Here is a 20,059-nt window from a genome sequence, read left to right on the forward strand (position 1 = left end):
AGCTTCTCAACCTATAGACGAACAAAGGTGTACCCATGAAAGTGTACTTCACAGGCCAACCAGAATAGAAGTGAGAAACAATGAGAACGCTTCCTGGCAACAATGTGAGCAAAAAGACACTCTCATGTTTCTGTTGAGAAGGAATCATGGCAGAATGTTTTGGAGGCAATTTTAGCAGCATATGCCTTACAGTACACATGTTTATTTACTTAGTTATGGCGCCCCTGATGTGAATCCCATGGAGAGACTTGGAGGTGGTAAACAATTTAGCTTGTGGATGTGTTTCTATAACACTGATTTTTAAGAGTAAAAAGTTAGAGAGACCACTCTTTGCTTTCAAGATGTGGTTGAAATTGTGGAAAGAGTGTCAAGGATTGACTAACATATGGAGACTCCATTCCAGGTAGATGACAAATGGTGGGAAATCAAGTTTTGCTCCCGAGGTGGAATGCTATTTGGTTTTACTCTGTTTCTACATTATCTCAACAATCTTAGGTGGTCAAGATCTGAAGCATATGTATGTTGGAAGCTAAGAAAGTTTGTAACATTGAGATAGTTAAGTTAAATGAGGACAAATAGAGGTAAATAGAGTAGTTTTTTTTTTTTCAACTACATTTACTTTGTTTCCATTTATATATGCAGGGGTGGGGGCAATATAATATGAGTGAAGGTGTTAGAATAGTCAGGAGGATGATCTCAGATCACTGCAAATGGAATATAGGGAGCTGTGAGCTGCCCAACTTATGCACTAGAAACTAGATGTAGACCCTCTGTGAGAGCAGTACCCATTCTTAGGCACTAAGCCATCTCTTAGGCCCCTTCATTCGTAGTCTTTATCTTCAAAGTTTTCAAACTTTGAATCTTATCTCCTTTAAGTGATAGCAACCTGAGGAGCTAGACAGTAGAGCCCTGGGGGTCATGTTTATTGCCTGGTGATGCAGATTTCATTGTGTGTAGGTGGAGCATAGAAGACACACGTATCATGTGAACTCTCTGAGCTAGACACCTGATGTTTACTTCAAGAACTCACTTAGACAAATACCAGTTATCCATTTGTTGACTGATCATCAGGTTCAGTCCACTAATGGAGTTCACAGAAAGCCTTCTTATGGACTGAATGTTTCAGTCTGTTGCAATATCATTTTGTTTAAAATAAGTTCTAGTTACCAATAAGTATTCTTCATCAGAGACTATACAATTTCCAGACATGGGAATCTGTAACTTCTTCAGAAAAAGAAGGTCCACAAAACAGTCCCTGCTCTAGATCACAGAATAATTTTATAACTTCCTCTTGGGTAGATTCAGCCTTAACTGCCTTCCCACAGTCTCTGTCTATTCAATATAGTACTTGAAGTCCTAGCTAGAGAAATTTGACAACAAAAGGAGGTAAAAGGGACAAAATTGGAAAGCAAAAAGTCAAAAAAAAATCTCTATTTGGAGATGACATGATAGTATACTTAAGTGACCCCAAAAATTCCACCAGAGACTTCCTACAGCTAATAAAAAACTTCAGCAAAGTGACTGGATATAAAATTAACTCAAACAAATCAGTAGCCTTCTTCTACTCAAAGGATAAACAGGATGAGAAAGAAATTAGAGAACCAACACCCTTCAAAATGGTCATAAATAATATAATACACCCTAGTGTGACTCTAACCAAGCAAGTGAAAGATCTGCAATACAAAATCTTCAAGTCTCTGAAGAAAGAAATTGAAGAAGATCTCAGAAGATGGAATGATCTCTCATGCTCATGGATTGGCAGGATTAATATTTTTAAAATGGACATCTTGCCAAAAGCAATCTACAGATTCAATGCAATCCCCATCAAAATTCCAACTCATTTCTTTATGGAGTTAGAAAGGGAAATTTACAAATTTATTTGGAATAAAAAAGACTCAGCATAACAAAAACTATTCTCAACAATCAAAAAACTTCTGGGGGAATCAAACCATTTGAACCAATCTCCAACAAATTGGAGCACTTTGCCACACAAGCATGAGGACCTGAGTTCAGATCCCAGCATCCACATAAAATCAGGTGTGGATATTTACATGCTGGTAACTCCAGAAGTGTATAGGGTGGAGACAGGAGGATCTCTGGGAATTTCTGGCCTTTAGCATAGCTTCAGGCTCAGTGAGAGACCCCCATTTCAAAATCAAACAAACAAAAAAAGTAGATAGTGATGGGGTAGGATACCTAATGTCCTCTTCCACACACATGAAAATATACCACATTCAAACACACACACTAATCAAAAGCAAAAGTAAAAGAGACATAGAACTCAGCATTTTTTGAGTATGATCTGCTTTCATTTCCGAGATCACTTCTTGGAGACTCTGTGCAATGGGACTCAGACCTCTTCAATACTGTGCACAGCCATTTTGAATTGTAGCAGTTCGTTAACTTACTGCTGGGACCAAATACCTGGCAAGAAGCAAATGAAGAGAGGAAGGATTTGTTTTGGCTTACAATTTAAGAAGAGACTTAGTCCATCATTGTGGGGAAGGCAAGGCATCTGTGACCCTAAGACAGTTGGTCACATTTCATCTGCTATCAGGAAGCAGAAGATGTGAACCTGGTCTATGAGCCTCAATACCGGACCACAGTATACTGCTTCTCCTACTGAGGCTCCATCTTCTAAAAGTTCCACAACCACCCAAACCCTATGAGCCAATTGCATGTATTTCAAATTCAAATCACAACAAACTCCTCTGCTTCCTAGCTTCTGCATGATTTAGTTAAGGAGAGATGCCCCTTGATCCAGTATGCTCTCTCCAGTTTACAGTGCTGCATTTGAGCAATGAAATATGGGATATCAGTCATCTAGTAACTATTAAGGGGGCCACTATAGGATACTTTGGGTCATGGGAGTGGGAGGATAAACAATCAAAACAAATCTGTAATAATCTGGGATGAGTTACAGTATAGAAAGTCTAGAGTTCGGGGTTCAAGGTCTTCTGACCTTTTCATGTTTCCTTCTGAGTGTTTTACATTGATTTGTGTTGCCTTGGCACTGGGGTTAGTTGCTTAGTTGCCTCATAACCCCTTTACGGAAAACACACACACACCAGGGGGTGGGGGGAAGAGCAAGCACACCCTGGAACAGTGATTTAAATAATTATCTTTCTTAAAGGAAAAGGACGTTTTCTCCTGAACTTCTTGGGCAGAGCTCCTGTCCCACTTTCCCTCACCATGAAGCCAACTGGCAGGTCATTGTTGATTTCCTGGCCACTGAGAATGAGATTATTTTCAATAGACTCACATGCTGGAAGGAAGGACAAGGAGGGGAGACTATTGCCTGACCCAATTGGAGCTCTGCCAAAACACAATGGGAGTGGTCACATCACCATTATAGCAGCACCCAATGCCTCTGCCCTGAGCCCCAGACACCTTCCTCAGCAGTTATTCAGGAACTTCTGAGACTCTCTCAGGCTGTTCTTACTGCGCTACAACTCTATAAGATGACCAGAACTAGAGTTCACAGGTGGCCTTATTGGAGGTTGTGTTGGCTTCAGAAACCCTGGTAACCGTGATGGGATGCTAAGGCTGGGATGGGGCTCATGAGAGACAGGAGAGGATTTGGGACACCAGTAGGTTGGTAGATTGGTAGATGGACAGACTCATGGTCTACCTCTGAGTATGACAATGCAAAGAGAAAATGGAAAGTATGGCTTGCAGGGCACAATGGTTTACTTTACCCATAGACCCTCATAGAGCTTATACTGCTCCTAATCAAACAAACAAACAAACAAACAAACAAACAAACAAACAAACTGGAATTGGGACAGTTACATCACAAGCCTTTTGACTTCCTGCTTCTCTCTTCCCAGTTCTTTCCCCTTATTTCCCTTTCCCTTCCCCCTTTCTCTTATCCTTTCTTTGTTGAATCCCTTTTCTTCCCTTCCTCCCTCCCTCTTCTCTCCCTCTCTCCCTCCATCCTTCCCTCTCTCCCTCCCTCCCTTCCTCCCTCTCTCCCTCCCTCCTTCTTCTTTCTTCTTTCTTCCTTTCTTTCTTTCTATTCATTTTCTCTTTCTTCCTGTTCTGAGAATCAAGTCTATGACACTTTGCCCAGCTCTCCCACAGAACCACACTCCAGTCCTACCTTTATATTTGTTTTTTATTTTAATTTTTTTAAATGGCCCTATTTCATGTGACATTAAATAACCTTTATTTGAAAAAGAGAAAGATTTTTGTATTGTCATCTAAAACAGTGTAACTCTTCTCCCAAAGAATCCCAGTGATCTCTTTTGTAATATTTGAAAATAAACCAACTTTATTTGAATCAGTCAATACCAACCAAGACCAGGAAATGCATTTACAGATGGCTAAAGGATATGAAAAAACAACAACAACAACAACTCAGTATGTATTCAAAGGCATGGTGTATTTAGTAAGGCTTGAAAGCAAGTTCTGTTCTCAACACAGTTAAAGGTCTCAAGAAATGTGAGTTAGCATCATTTGGAGTATCTCTACATACAGTGAATTAAAATTGCTAATCAATTAACTCCTCAGCTTATAAAATGGAAAAGCTAGGTGAATGGATGGAGGGAGCAGAAATTCAAATATCAGCTGACTATTTTACTTGTTTTTATTTGTCTTGAGGCAGGGTCTCATGTAGCTCAGACTGGCTTCCAGTGTGCTATGCAGCTCATCTTGATCTTCTTGCTTTCAGCTTCCTTGTGCCGAGATCTCCAGTGTTCGCTGCCATGCCTGGTTTAGGCAGTGCTGGAGGCCTGACCCAGACCTTCATGCATGCTAAGCAAACACTCTACAACCAAGGTAGATCCTAGCCTATAGGAGATGCTATAAATATATTCATAGTCGACGCTGGGACATCTCTAGATATATACAAAAACACTATGTCTTCAAAACTTTTTTTTTTTTTTTTTTTTTTTTTTTTTTTTTTTTTTTTTTTTTGCCAAATACCAGATCAATTTTTATAGAAAGTACGGTTTAAGTCAAACCTTTTTAAGGACTCTTTTGCTTATCTTTGCTGGTGCATATGGTGATAGTAGAGAACAGATCTATTTTTCTGAAATATTAAGTAAGATTGTGCAGTTTGATTTATACTCATTCATAAGAATGAGATGAAAATATCTTGAAACTAGGCTGGCAGAGAAAGGTTAGTAAAGGAAAAAGAATGTGTTTTTAACTCGAGCATAAGCTATTAGTTTGAATGATAAAAAGCCATGGATACAAAGTCACTGGCCTGTCTGTAGAAGGGCCCCAAGGCCAATGACAAGATCACAGATGTCCCAACAGCAGAGTCTGGTGCCTCAGAGGCACACTTCTCTCCTACATGCTTTCTAAAAGTTCTGTGTGATGTCATCTATAGATATAAAGTATATGAATATGGATGATATAACCATGAAGATCTCAAACCTTAATCATTGAGAATCACTGAACTTAATTTCAACCACGAGTTAGTGTTTCATATTTCCAAGCAAGGCTACATTAGTATTCTGCTTTGTCTTGCAGGTGAGCAGACTCCTGGACCATGGAGGAATGGAGGGAAGTTCCAGAAGTACTTCCCGACCAGACACTGCCTCTAGAAGGATTTAATTGTAGATGCAAATTCTTCTAGTGATGGTGAACTCTTAATAGATGGACACACAGCTTCTGCCTTAGCTTCTCTCATAGAACAATTTACCTGGGCCTGGCAGGTCCCCGGGACTTTGAGATGGTCAACATCTGTCTGTACCAGGCTTGCTTCATTCCATGACAGTCCTAAAAGGCCTGGGACTGTCTGTCTGCAGAATGTCCACCCGTCTAGACACAGGCAATGTCTTCCCTGTTGTTGCCTCACCTCGCAAGAACCAGAAGGTACCAGATGATTCTGCCCTAGACCTCACTTTAGGAGCAGCTTGCTTTTGAAGAAGAAAGCAAGATCCTGTCTGTTCCAACCAATACCAGAGGGGACCAGTGCCACCTACCAGGAAGGTGGAACTAGTTCAGGATCGACTGGCTAAATAAACTGACTGACAATTTTCTAGTTTGCAAAGGGTTCATTTGGTTCCAGGAGGCTACCTAGACTCCTTGTTTAAAAAGTGAGATAAACACATGACTGATCCTAAACATACCAGGAATTTTTTCTTTTTTTTTTTCAGGAGAATATGAAATTATATTCTGAAACAAGCTAAACATTCATTTCTTTTATCTTATTGTGAATAGTTACTAACATCCTAAGGAATGTCTTCTTTCTGGATCAACCTAAGAAGTGGGCCGTTTTAAATATGTAGGTACACTCAGCTCAGTAATTCTGAGTAGGACCCTGTCTGTCTTGCTTTGCACTTACGTTTCTCTATACAAGATCATCATGTGACAATCCAAGGTGAGAGAGGAATACAAAACAGCTCCCTTTTCTCTGCCACCCAAATGCTTCCTGGGGACTGGCATTTGCTGGAAGAGCTCTTATCCAGAATTTCTGCAGGTAGAGTCCACACTGCAAACCCTTCCAAACCATGTGAGATGGGACTTGTAACCTCACTGCAGGGTGGTTGTAGATGGTAGACCACATGCAGGACAAGGTTAAGACCAAGGTCCAGAGAAGATGGAGAATCCAGAGAAAAATCTCCTCGAAGAGGGTGGGGTGGGTAATCATTGACTTTATTGGTGTTTTTATATACCATGATAATTATGTCCTAAGACAATGGTCAGTCTAATTATGATTATCTGATAACATTAATGTTACTTCTGCATTAAACTACTGCCTCCATTCTACAATATTACCTCTCCTTAGAGGGGTTCTGATTGATCATACAGCATCCAACATTGCCTAAATATTGTGATTTACGTGAAACCAACTCAACCATAAGAGGACCATCTAGAAACAATATTTACTTGGCTTGTGGAGTTTGTTTTTAAAGACTTGCCAATTGCTGGGCTCAGAGCTTCACTTGAGGAGGGTTCTTCCCCTCCTCTGGAGCCCCTCTGTCCGTATGCTAGCTCTCATATCTTTACTGCCAGCCCACCTGTGGAGAATAGGGGTGTGAGCTGCCTGGGTTCACCCTGCCTGCTTATAAATTCTAGGAATGATCCCTGAGTCCAGTGTGGTTTTCTTTTAATTAAACAGCCTTCCAGATGGTTCCGGAAGTCCTCGTTCCCAGGGAGGCCCATTGAGAGCTCTTCCCTGAAGAAAAGGGGGGCTGTTCCCTCAGCAGTACTACACTTTTAAACATCCCCAGGGGCAGTTTACGGATAGCCTGTGGAAAGGTTCCTGTAGTGATGAAAATGAATCATTTTGCCTCTTCAAAGCCCATTCAGGTTCAGAAAATGCCCTAGCAGGCAGAGTCCTCTTCCCCAGTGGGCTAGGGAGACCTCCTGCTCTCTCTCTCCTTGGATCAATGGTCACTCTTTGCTTCGGAGATCCCTAGAGGCGGGCGGGTTCAGTGACTGCGTGGGTGAGACTATGTTGATATTTCTATAGAAAAGACCAGTGCTGCTCTACCCTCCAGAGCAGTGAGTCAGTCCAGGGCCTTGCAGCCCTAAGGAGCATTGTCTCCACTGTCAGGGACACAGAAGCAGAATTGTTGGAGTTGAGGCCCTGGGGATGAATTTCTTCTGGGCACTCACTAGTTCACTGGTAGATGAAGAGCTAACAATTGACTAGTTTGTCATAGTTTCTAATCAGCCTAGGGTGCCATGGTCAGGCCCTGTGAACTTTGTAGGTAAAAACTCACCGAGAATGACTCAGGGGAGAAATATTAGCTTATAAAAACTTCTTTAAAAAAGACGTCTCTTTCTTTAAAAATCTGATAGGTGATTCTGATGGTGGAAAAATGAACCCAGGTCAGTACAGATTTCTAGATTCAAGTTGTGGCTTCCCTGTCAGAAAGACCCAAGGCCTTTCTTCCTAAGGTAGCCTATGATCACACCATCTCGAAATAGACTTTCCCATCCCTCAGAGTTTGGGCTGAAGGACTTGGGAGCTTGAGCATAGCCAGGTGGCAACCCACATCTGCAAGTGACAAGGAAGGGCTGGAAGACATTTTTGGCTGATGTTACTCTGTTCTACAGTTAGTAGGTGTGCTATAACACCAGTCCAAGACAGAAGAGAAGATGCTCTAAACGTTTTCTAGCCTACATCAAACTCATATAGAACTATATGTCCTTCCATCCCAATCCATCCCCTTCCATCTCTTGCTCCAACCTGAAGCCACCCATTGAAGAACACACACACACACACACACACACACACACACACACACACACACACTTGAGTGATCTCCAGTGGATAACTACTCTCCAGTCAGTAAGCCCTGTGGCTGTAGACCCTGGTGGGCCTTTTGGCATCAACATTGTTTCCCAGAAGTCCCTCCTTCTCTGGGTCACCTCGGTTCAGAGTTATAGGTCAACTGCCTTTGTTGTAAAATGGAGACAGGAGGACAACTTGGGTCAGTGCTGGCCAGGACATAATCATATTGCACCAGTCCCAGAATTGCAGGAAATTGGGGTGTATTATGTGTATGGGGGTGGGGAGGGTGTTTCAATCTGGCTCACTGTCCAAAATAGTGAAGAGCTGGAACTGTTTTTCTAGATATCCAGGGCCACACTCAGATATCCAGAGCTACACCCAGCTCAGCCCCCCAACCACTGTCTCTCCAATCAAGGCCTAGATCTCTTTCTAACGATCACGTAATGACATTTGTCCATCACTTTGCAGTTGCTGAGGAAGGAGGGGCGAGAGAAGCTGGCATTTCAAGTTGTTAGAGCATCTGAGAAAGCATTATGACATTGGCAGAAGGGAACAGTGATAATCCCATGGGAGTTCTGCAAACTGACCCCAGACTCACTGACCCTAGACCAGACCAGCAGGGGGAAAATCTGTTACTGTGTCCTAACTGCTTGCCAGGCTCCTGCAGGGCAGAACAGAAAGATGGCACTGATCTTAGAAGGTAGAAGGCTGGAGTTGAGTTCAGGGGTGCCAGTATGATGTGGCCTAACTTTGTTGATGTTTTCCCCAAGGCAATGAGGAAGAAGAGTCCAGAGAGATGAAGACCGTTGGGAGAAATAGAATTCTTCTGCAGTAGAAATTGGGCCAGACAGCCAGGTTCAGGACCGGCTGAGGCGCCTTGCGACATCTGCGTAGGCCAGCTCGATCTCGCTGTCAGCTGCACAGGTATTGGTGAACTCGTCCCGTGCATAGGCATTCTTGAGGTACCGCCACAGGCCTGTCATCTCAGCTGGAATGTCATAGTTTCGGTACTTCTTAGCCACAATCTAAGCAAAGATGACAAAAGAGAGGTGCTATGAAGGCGGGAAAGAAATCATAGGAGATGTTCGAGCCATGGTTTCATGGGTGGCTAGGCATACCTAGTATATTTGCACATCTGGGAGAAGCTGGCTAGAAAGACAAGCCATATCAGCAAACTCTGGGTTTGATTGAGAAAGCCTGACTTAATGCATAAGGTGGAAGAGCAATTGAACCTCAGGCAATATCAACCTCAGGCCTCCACATGCATGCATATGTGCGTGTATATGATTGCAGGTTTGCAAACGCAAACATGCATATGAACACACTGCATAGACATACATTTTCATGTGCAGAATACATGAAAATGCAAAAGGTATGCTGTGAAGAAAACCACCATTCATAAGGGGAACTACTGAGATAGACATGATTGGTGCACAGTATAACATACTTCGAGAAATATTTATGACAACCACAAACATAGTCTCTGTATAGTATCTATGTTCGCAGAGCCCAAGTCAACCTCAAACTTTCTATGTAGCTGAGGGTGACCTTGAATTTCTAATCCTCCCATTTCCATTTCCCAAGTACAGTGATTGCAGGTACAGGATTCCTTGCTTGGCTCAATTTTTCTTCTTTGTTGGTCCCTATTCTGTTTTGCTTTTAGTAAGCATCTTTATTTGTGTATGTGGAGAGAGGCACAGAAAATTGAGTTAGGTATTAGATAGAATATATATCTAGAATCTGGATCTGGTATGGGAGCAGGCCGATAGTTATGTCTAATCTTTTCCTGGGTTTCTATCCTCATGGGCTATAGACCAGGACCTTTGCAGAAGTGGAGTTTGTGTCCATAGAAACAGCAGCATCATTGGTTAGAGCTCAGGCTTGGGGGGTCTCAGATAACTGGACTTGTCATCCTAACTCCATCTAATGGCTTTGACCAAGGACATGTTCTTGAGTCCTCTCTGATCACCTGAAGGTGATCATAGGCATTGCCTTGCAGAATGGGTTAGTGTCTCCTGAGAAAATGCTTAGGGGAGAGGAGAGCCGGGCGCATAGTAAACATTCAATGACCATAGTCTAATATGGTTCACATATTTTTCATGTATTTTCATAATTTCAAAATTCACATGATTTTCATGTATTTTCTTCTTTACTACATGGAGGCTGGTGGGATTTTTTTTAATGAAGTCTGTGTAGTCAGGACAACTTTCTGGACACATGACCTATGAGTTCTCCCAGGGTCTTGCACACAAAAGAAGCTTGCTCTTGTGTGTCAATATCAGTAAATTCTTCATATATTTTTAACAAAGGACCTTATTCACTGTTCACTGGGACCTGCCCATTAGTTAGTCTTGTCTGTAGCCCTCAGGGTCATGCAGGGGTAGCAGAGAGCAATATCCCTTCCAGGGTTATGCTTCTAACTTTCTCTTCTCTTGGGGGTGGCAGGAGCCACCAAACCCCAGAATCTAATATTCTCCTGCTCAGAAACTCCCAGCTCAGCCATGCAAGAATCTCTCCTTCCTTCCAGTACAGATGATGTGGAGTGCACAGTAAATTATGCCAAGAAGACAACAATGGGCTGCTGCACGGAAGCCTCATTAGAGTACACCTTCCCTGCAATCTCCCATCCACGTTCGGAGCTTCTGCTAAAACAGCAGCATACACTCTGTCCTGAGTCACAGGTATGATGGCCACATCCTTTTCTCCTTTCCAGCTCGTGAGCAACACTAGGGAAGGGAGGGACCATGGTCTTTGCATTTCCAGACCCTTCCCTCATCTTAACCACCACGTAGATGGTGGCAGTTGACAGCACTGGCACATGAACCCGGGTGCTGTGTTAAACTGCTGAGAACTGGCGGCAAAGCTACCTACATCTCTAAAGAATCCAACTATGCTCCTATTGGACAGAGAGAAAGCCGAGACATTCGATAATCATGTTTTGGTAAACAATTGAATTTAAGGTTTGGTATCTTCAGTTATTCCAATATCAGAAAAGGTGCATCTAGTTATATATAATGAAATCTCCCACCAAGGCATCATGCATGCTAGAGAAACCATCTCATTAAGTCATAGCCCCTGTCTTCCAAATCTTTTTGTTTTAAAGGTGGAAGCTCTTTAGCAGTGAGCAAACTCCAACAAATAAGGCTGTAAGACCTTGTAGAAGCTGAACGACTCTTTCACAGGGGTTACCTAAGGCCATTGGAAAACATAGATATTTGCATTATGATTCACAACAGTAGCAACATTACAGTTATTAAGTAGCCACAAAAACAATTATGAGGAACTGCATTAAAGGGTTATAGCATTAGGAAGGTTAGGAACCACTGAGGATAGGAACTACCATGAAATGCCTACCCATTGTACAGTTAGGAATATTAGTTATAGCTCCTCCTCTCCCCTCACTCTTCTTCCCACCCAGCCCTGTGCAAATGATGAAAAGTCACTGCAACTCAGATCCTGGGCCCCAACTGCCAGCTATTTACCTGTGACTTCTTACTGTCTACACTCATAGAATGACAACCTGGTGCTCCAACATCTGGAGAGATCCAAGAAACTGCCTTGGCTTCAAAATTCCTCTGACTTTGTCCTGATTCTCTGTGACAATTAGATAGAGGAGAATTGCCTCCTCTAGTACTTGAGAATGTCATTGTCTGTGTTGGAAAGGGAAACTGGATCCTATGCATACCTGCCCAGGGTTTGCTTAGGTGCTCGATCTTATGCAAACTCAAAATGATAGCATCTTAGAGGGGTTTTCTGTCCTTATGCCCATTCTCCCTCTAATATTCATCAAAGTAGCCTCAAAATTGTTGCATTATCTTCTGCCTCTTCCCTTTGAGAAAGGGCAGCACAGCTCATCTAGTCTAGTCTCTGGTCTCAGGTTTTATGCATGGCCCTATGTTCCTGTGTAGAAAATAATTTGTGGGCCCCGCCCTCTTTTCCATAGACTCTCTTTGCTAGTTAATGACTCAAAACCTGTGCTCATGTCTGCATCTGTCTCCAATTATCTGCTTGTTTGTTTGTTTGTTTTGTAATGTTGGAGTTGTGAACACTCTACTTGTGCCTCACCAGAAATGTCTGTCTGGCTCTGAAAACAAAATTACCCTGCAGTAAGGCTGGAATCCAGGGCAGGAGACATACACCCCTTCCAGTTAGTCTACAATTTATCTCTATAGCAGCCATTAAATCATGTGTCATTACACCTACACACATACACAACAGGGATTCAGCTGCAAAGATTGGCTCCCAACACAGCCAACTGTCCATCTCACCTTAGAAGCCCAGATTTTATCACTACTAGACCCACACCTGCAGGGCCCCCTGTCAACGGACAAATCTCCATAATTCTAGAAAGTTTTCTTGGGAAAGTAGGTGCATTAGCACTTGGGAACTTCCAGGAACATCTGCTCTTCCCAGTGTTCAAGATTCAGAACTTCTTGATATGAGATTATTCTCTTCTGATGATGAAAGCCAAAGAAGCCACCCAGAATGTTCTGTCCTGCATGAGTGTGACTGGCTTGGGTCAACTCAAACCACTAGTTGTCTTAAGAAGCTCCCTCTGGTCACTGCAATAGGAGGGACTTCTGGTTTGATCAGGGAATTTTGAGAAGAGATTGTCTTGGCTTGGAACAAATCTAGGCAGCTATGATGATCTGACCAAAGGAACTAGCTGAAACTAGCCAGGTAGGATAAAAATGGTGTACAGTAAAGCAAGTGAATTTACTAAGAGATGGTGTGCAAAGCTCAACCTGACAGCATGAACTTGTAATCCAAATCCTATGAGGCAGGAAGACCTCAAATTTGAAAACAATATTTAGACCTTGTATCAACCTATGAAGCAGGAGGACCTCAAATTTGAAATCAATATTTAGACCTTGTGTCAACTGATCTCAAAGAAACAGAGAAGGGGCTGATATTTTACACTCATATTATAAGCTCATATTTTGTTAATGCTAACATTTTAATGTGGGGGATCCTTTTCTTGTTCATTCATCTGGATTGGTATTGGGTTTCCAGCTTAGTGCTAAGTAAGAACCGTTCTGGTTAGTTTTTGTCAACTTTACTAACTAGAGCCATCTGGGAGAAGAAACTGTGTCAGGTTGCCCTGTGGATATGTCTATGAGGTCATTCTCTTGATTGTTAATTGATGTAAGAGAGCCCAGCCTACTGTGGGCGGTACCATCCATAGGCAACTGGGTCTGGACTGTATAATAAAGGCAATGAACACGTCAAGGGGAGCAAGCCAGTAAGAAGCGTTCCTCCCTGGTCTCTGATTCAATTCCTGCCTCTAGGTTCCTGCCTTGAGTTCCCTCCATGATGGGCTGTGATGTGAAAGCTCCAGGCCACTTCTGGCCACTGTTTTTATCAAAGCAACAAAAACGCAAACTAGAATATGTGTTCTGGGTTATCCTTATCAGCTTGAAAACAGTAGATATGGGATTAAAGAATCTATATTTGCAATTATATATGGATCTTCCTTCCAAGTTCCCTCACAGAAAAAATGCTCACTGTAGTGAGCCGGGAAAAGCCCATCCATAGACCAGGCTCTCAGTGTGTATGAACCATAGCCATTCAACATCCTAGAATGAGGATAGGCATGAAGGAAGGAAGGCAGGATAGAGGGTGCACAGAGCTCTGACATTCAGAGGAACTTCCATGTTCCTGCTCTGAATTTTCTGTTTCACATGAAAGCAGTTATCTCCCATGGCCCCAATTACAGTTTGGCATCGGAGGCCAAACTGCCTTGGCTCCCCTTCATGTTCTTTCTGCACTGCAAAGGTTTGCCAGGTCGCCAGATCTGATAAGCTGGATCAGCAGAAATCCAAGGAGACAGGAGTCCAGGCCCAGCCTTTGTTCCTTCTTAGGCTACCCTCTGTCTGATCCCCAGCATCCCAGAGCTAGAACCTGCTGAACTGTCTCCAAGAATGGGGGATAACTTAGTCATTTAGGGCTAGAAGGAGCTGAGACAGTCAGAGAATGAAATAGAACCTTGAGTGCCATGTGTTTGCCTACCTTGACAAAGGATGCCTAAGTGAATTGCCCATGCATGTTGGAGTAAAAAGGAGAGAAAGAAAGGGAAGAAAGCAGGAGGAGAGGAGGGCTGATCCACACCTCTTCTTTTAGGCAGAAGAAAAATGAAATCCTAAAAGATCAAATAGCTTGTTCTAGTCCGCCCAGCTAGTTGGTGGCAAATGATGAATTAGAACTTTGGTCTTCTGATCTTTCTGTTCCATCACTATGACACTGTGTGACTTAGCGGGCATCACACATCCCTAATGGTTCTGCCTACTCCTCAGGGAAAGGAGAAGAAAGCACAACTTGGTGGGTGGGGCCTGCAATAATTAACTTCAAAGTGACATACTTGGCTGGACCTACAAATGATCTTTAGCTTGGCTCTGAGCCCAAAATGTCTTCATGGTAAAGTATTATATTGGCCTGCCCTAGAAGCACATGATTCTCTCCCCAGTTTTAGCTCCAACCCAGGACAGTTGGACACTTATGCATAGACTAAGTGACATCACCACAAAGTGGTGTGTGCTCTGATTGGAGGAAAGTCTATGTCTCTATCTCAGTACTAAAGCTGAAAGTAATAGATCTACCCTGTTGCTGAGCAATGGGCTAGCCCTCTCCTCAGTGATAGGTAGAAAAAAAGATGAGAATCCTAAAAGACACATAGTAGCTGATCAGATTTCCCATAAATGAATGTTTATTAAAGGGTCGGTGTGCTTGGCAAAGACTATTGTTCTCACAGAGACATTGTCAAAATGAGATGGTAAGACATAGGCATGGTAAAAAAAAGCAGGTTGTAAGATCCTACTGCATGTTGTTCTAGATAGTGGGTGTCAAAAAAGAAGAGAGCCATGGAGAACTGAAGAGATGACTGAGCAAAATACTTCTGTTGCAAGCATGAGAACCTGAGTGCAGATCTCTAGTGTAATCCATACACAAAAACAACTGTGGTGATGTGCACTTCGAATCACTGTGCTGAGAGACAGAAACAGGAGGGTCCCTCGAGTTCACTGGCCAGCTAGTCTAACCAAATCAGTGAGCTCTGAGTTCAGAGAGACACTCTATCTTAGAAGAATAAGGTGGCGAAAGATTGAGGAAAACATACACTGTTAATGTCTATCCCCTCTCCACACACACGCAAGAGCACACATGTATATGGTGTATGTGCACACATGCTCCCCCCACACACATGGGGTAGGGAGATCTGTTTAGAGAACTCAGCGATCCAATTGCTGTCTACTGATACATAAAAGGGAACAGAGATGTTGTTGTGATAGGGAGTATCCTTGAGTTTCATATAAGGAACAATGCTATAATAATCAGAGCTATGTGAGACAGTAAGATAGAGGGCTTCCCATCACTAAGCAATGTGCTATCACACTGCACAAAAGGTGGTCACAGACATAAGAGGAGGCAGGCCAGGGTGAGTTTGGGAATTGTTTGAAATAACCCTATAATGTCTTCTTAAGAAGATTCATACTGTGCTGTTCGTGTACAGGGAAGAACTGTAGTCCATGATGCAGATGGTCAGTAGGTTCACTGAGAGCACTGGGGTGCTTCCCGCTTCACTCCTTAGCAACCTCCATTGCCCCGGCCAATAGAGAGGAATATTGATGGGCAGGTACCATATGGAGCTTCTACAAGGTCTGTGCATGGGGATGTATGAAGACCCATGAGAACCCATCTAACACAGGTATGAAAGCAAGGTGAAATAAATCCAAGAGGCTGTACACACAGTGACATTGTACTTACCATATATTTCTATTTCTATTAAAAATTGAGAAAATTCAATCATTCAATCTCAAGAAAGCCTTTCACCAAGCAAGAAGTGAAGGATGACATTGGGTCCCTGATAGAGCTGATTTCAGAGCCCAGATAATTTTTGGCTCCTGGGTTTTACTTACTCCCCTTGATTCATCCACCCGATTGGCTGGGCCTGAGATGAAGCCAGCATCCATGAACCTCTCTTACCTTGACCACATGCAGCTTGGGCAGTAGATTGCAGTCGGCCAGGGTCAGCTCATCTCCATCCAGGAACTTGCGCTGGGACCCCTTCTCATCCCCATGGGTGTTGGTATCAATTTCCTCTGGCAGAGGGGTGTTCAGGTAGTCATCCAGCTTCCTCAGTGCCTTTGTCAAGCCTCTCTCAAGGGCTGGCATAAAAGGGCAAAAGAAGGGTTAGCTCTCTTCTCAACAAATAGAGTCACAGGAACTTTGGAGTAGGCTATGTATGCTGAGTCACCCCTCACCCCTGCTCTTCCATTTCAACACATACAATTGAGTTCCTAGTGGCTGTTAGCATGATTTGATATAAAGGTACAAACCCAGGACCTAAAGGATGGCTTGGGGACGTCACTGCTATACCAACAACTGGAATCTGTTTCCCAAAACGCTTGTCAGGCAACTCACGGCCACCAGTAACTCCATCTCTAGAGAAGCTAACATCTTCTTTTGGCCTTTGTAGCCACACACACACACACACACACACACACACACACACACACACACACTAATTTTGTAGAAAGGGCTAGTTACCCAATTAAAATGGCACAGAAGTAGTCTTAAGATAGAGACCAGATTTTGGGGCATCATTAACTGACTAATTCAGCTGGAGAAGAGGAGGGGACCAGGCTTTCAGGAGACAGGACATAAGAATGAGAGAAGTCCTGTTCTAGGGGGATGTACAGAGATACAGTAAGTATCTGAGAGGCGCACTGGAGGTTCATCTAGAGCAGACAGCTCAAAGCTGTCCCAAATGATCAACTCAATTCCCCCAAAAGGAATGGTCACTAGCAATGTGCCACCGAGTCTGCTTGCATAGAGACCTGCCACAGATGCAACTCAAAGAAATAACACCTAAAGGAAGATGAGGTAGCAGAAGACCATAAAGTCTTGTGCTGATTAATTAACAGAACGTTCATTTAAACCCACAGGAGCATAGAACCTCTTAGTCACAGAGGGGTGACATAGAAACTTTACACCTGAATGTATAGGTTGCAAAATAGATGTCTGGTTGATCATTAATCAATGTGCCTGTGACCTTAGTCCTGCTCCTCAAATTTCCCAAAACTCTGTCTTACAATATGCTCCTGAGATCACGGGAGTCCCAGTTACTTCACATGGCAGCAGATACAAGAGGGACATTGGCATCCAGAGAAGCTTTGAGGCCTGTCAACCTTCATGTGGTTTCCCAGATGTGTCTTTCATTAATTAGCCACTCCCTTATAACCCACTTTTGTCTTTGCATAGCAGACCTTTTGTCTGAGACAATGGAGGGACCCCAGTCTGAGACAATGCCACTGAACACTTCCTGGAATGTTTGGAAACTGGCTAGAGGTTTTCTCAATACTTTCTTCTCCCTGGTGTGGCATTTGAACTCTTCTTCATCATCTGCTTTGTGTTTCCAGTTTTGGAGAACAGAGTGAGAAAGGCTGGAAAAAAATGCTTGAATTCCCTTCACTGATTGTCTAGACTGTGATGGGATTACCAGACTATTCAAGGGCTAAAGCAGAGGGTGGGTCCTAGACAATACTTATTATGCTTTTCTCCCCAGAGCAATTGCATTTTATGCTGGGTTTGTTTGCTTACTCAAATCCCTCTAGCCTTTTCAGCGATAGAGGGAGCAAAAACCTAATCACAGTGGGAAAAGAAAAAAATAACCCAGTATTTTAGGTTGATTTCTGTTGTCCTGTTAAGAAATCTCTATGGAAGACAATAGAGGGGTGAAGTTGTGATTATCTTTTTAGGGAGGTCACAGAAGCAAGAGCCCGAGACAACTGGTCATAGCATATCCACAGTCAAGAGTAGAGAGAAACAAATATACCCTATGCCTAGGGAATGGTGCCACCCACAGTAGACTAGATCTTTTCATATGAAAAAATCAGTATAATTTCTGGCCAACCTGATCTAAGTAAATCCTCAGTTGAAACTCACTTTCTAAGCAAATCTAAGTTGTGGCAATTTGGCATTTAAAAAAATGACCATTACACAGGATATACTTGTTAAAATTTGATCAGTTTGTATCATCCAAGGGATATAAAGGAGTATGCAAAGGGAAAGAAGACATTTCAAATCCTGAATTCAAATGCCTCTTTTAAGGCATTGAAAAACAAAGAAATTGGACAAAGATGCTTGAGGTAATAATGGAGACCTTAGAAGTGTAGGTCTGGATTCCTTTCAACTGTCTTTCAAATGAGCTCTAGAAATGGAAGGGCTAGAATTTAGTAACAAATCTAACTGTGTTCTCACATCATTACTTTAACACGGATCACAGCATGTACATTCTGAGCATGCTCACTGCTTGTCGATTACTTAATCTGCAGCTCTATATTCCTGGTCAGGAGCGTTGAGGTTGAAGTTGATGTTAATCATGGGAGAGGCATGAGATGTAAAGCAGGAAAGGAGCCATACGAACTCTCATTAGGATTTCCAGTGGAAAAGACCGACTGTTAAAGTTATAGCTTCAATATCTTTTAGCCGAAGGTCTCTCCAAGGGCTTGGGCATGATTATTTTCACTAACTTTTTTATGCTATTGTGTTAGTTTCCGGCACCATAAAAACCTCTATGCCTCTTGTCCTGGTACCTCTGCAGCTAGAGATTAGCGCCTCAACTTTATCGAATGACATTTCCCTCAAGTCAGTAATGGCAATGAGGAGCTCTAGATCACAGGTGGTCCCTTGTAGGCTCCCACAAGTCAGGCAGTGGAAGGGGAGTTGCCAACACAAGGGCCTGGGCTGTACCGGATGGTGATCGCTGTTATTTTGTGACCCTGTTCAACCCATACTCTCAAATCAGCGTATTCTTTAAACTTCCATGATACCACAGAGAATGGGAGATCTTGAGTAGCCTTAGTTCTGAAAGCAAATCTCTAAAGTCAGACTTTCTTTTCTTCCCTCCCTCATTTATATTTTTAAGCTGTTTGGGGGACTTTATACAATTCGTATAACTGGCCCAGCCTCAATAACTGGTCAAAGTTGGCCTTTGAATCCTCTTGATTTCATCCCCTTAGTGCTAAGGTTGCAGGCATGTTCCGCCATGTACTCCTCCTTGTATGTTTAATGCACCGTCATAACTAAGTCCTTTATGTTCCCTGGCTTCCTCCCCAGTGACAAGTCATGTAGAAAAGGATGGTCTGAGGGAAACAGACATGCCACACCCATATGCTGAAACGCACCCAGACAGACAAGGCAGCAGAGGCAGTCCCTGGACTTTCCTTTCCAGCTTTCTCCCTCCCTGCTAGCTCAGTCCTGAGGCCACAGAATTGAATGACCTCTTTTGGCTGATGGCATTCAGGTCATGAAACCACTCATGGTGATCTTTCTACTCTGGTAAGAGGGATAGGGAAAAGCCCAGAATGATGGGGCGAGGAAATATGAACTCCTTCATTGTGCGTGTTTGAAATCTTGCCTCCGAAAGACTTCCTTAGAGACCTTGGCTAGGGTAACTAACCTCAGACATACTATAGCACCCACTGACCCATGATGGCTAACGTCCCATGAACTTGATGGGTACCCATACTTTTAATTACTCTGGTCCCCTCTCTGCCTCTGCTCCCCATAAAGATTTATTTTGTAAGACACACAAATGCACTGGGTAAAATATGCAATGAGGAAAAAGGGGGAAAGAATTCATAAATATTCTGAGCCATATGAAAACAATCTCAATTTATTTTTTTCTCTCTCTCTCTTTTTTAAGAAGGAAAAAAAAAAAAAGTCCACCCATTCCATGATGGCTTCCAGATTCATTGAGGTTGCTATTACATAAGAGCCAATATTGTTTTCTTGTCATAGAGAAATAATGAGTTGGGAATGACAATTTGAGCTAAGAAAATAATATAGTCTTAGTATAGCACAGGGGAA

General features: G+C 42.8%; 1 protein-coding gene across 1 annotated transcript in view; it reads right to left on the minus strand.

Moving 5' to 3' along the window:
• Positions 1–4,146: 4,146 nt before the first annotated feature.
• Positions 4,147–20,059, minus strand: part of CLIC5 (chloride intracellular channel 5) — a 94,324-nt gene continuing 78,411 nt past the window's right edge. Inside the window, exons 5-6 of the mRNA XM_080916641.1 lie at positions 16,172–16,353; positions 4,147–9,219 (exon numbers count right to left, since the gene is read on the minus strand). Coding sequence (XP_080772767.1) covers positions 9,052–9,219; positions 16,172–16,353 — 350 coding nt within the window. The 3' untranslated portion in view covers positions 4,147–9,051. The remainder of the gene's footprint in view (positions 9,220–16,171; positions 16,354–20,059) is intronic.

Source organism: Micromys minutus (assembly GCF_963924665.1).
Source record: "Micromys minutus genome assembly, chromosome: 5".
Taxonomy (NCBI): domain Eukaryota; kingdom Metazoa; phylum Chordata; class Mammalia; order Rodentia; family Muridae; genus Micromys; species Micromys minutus.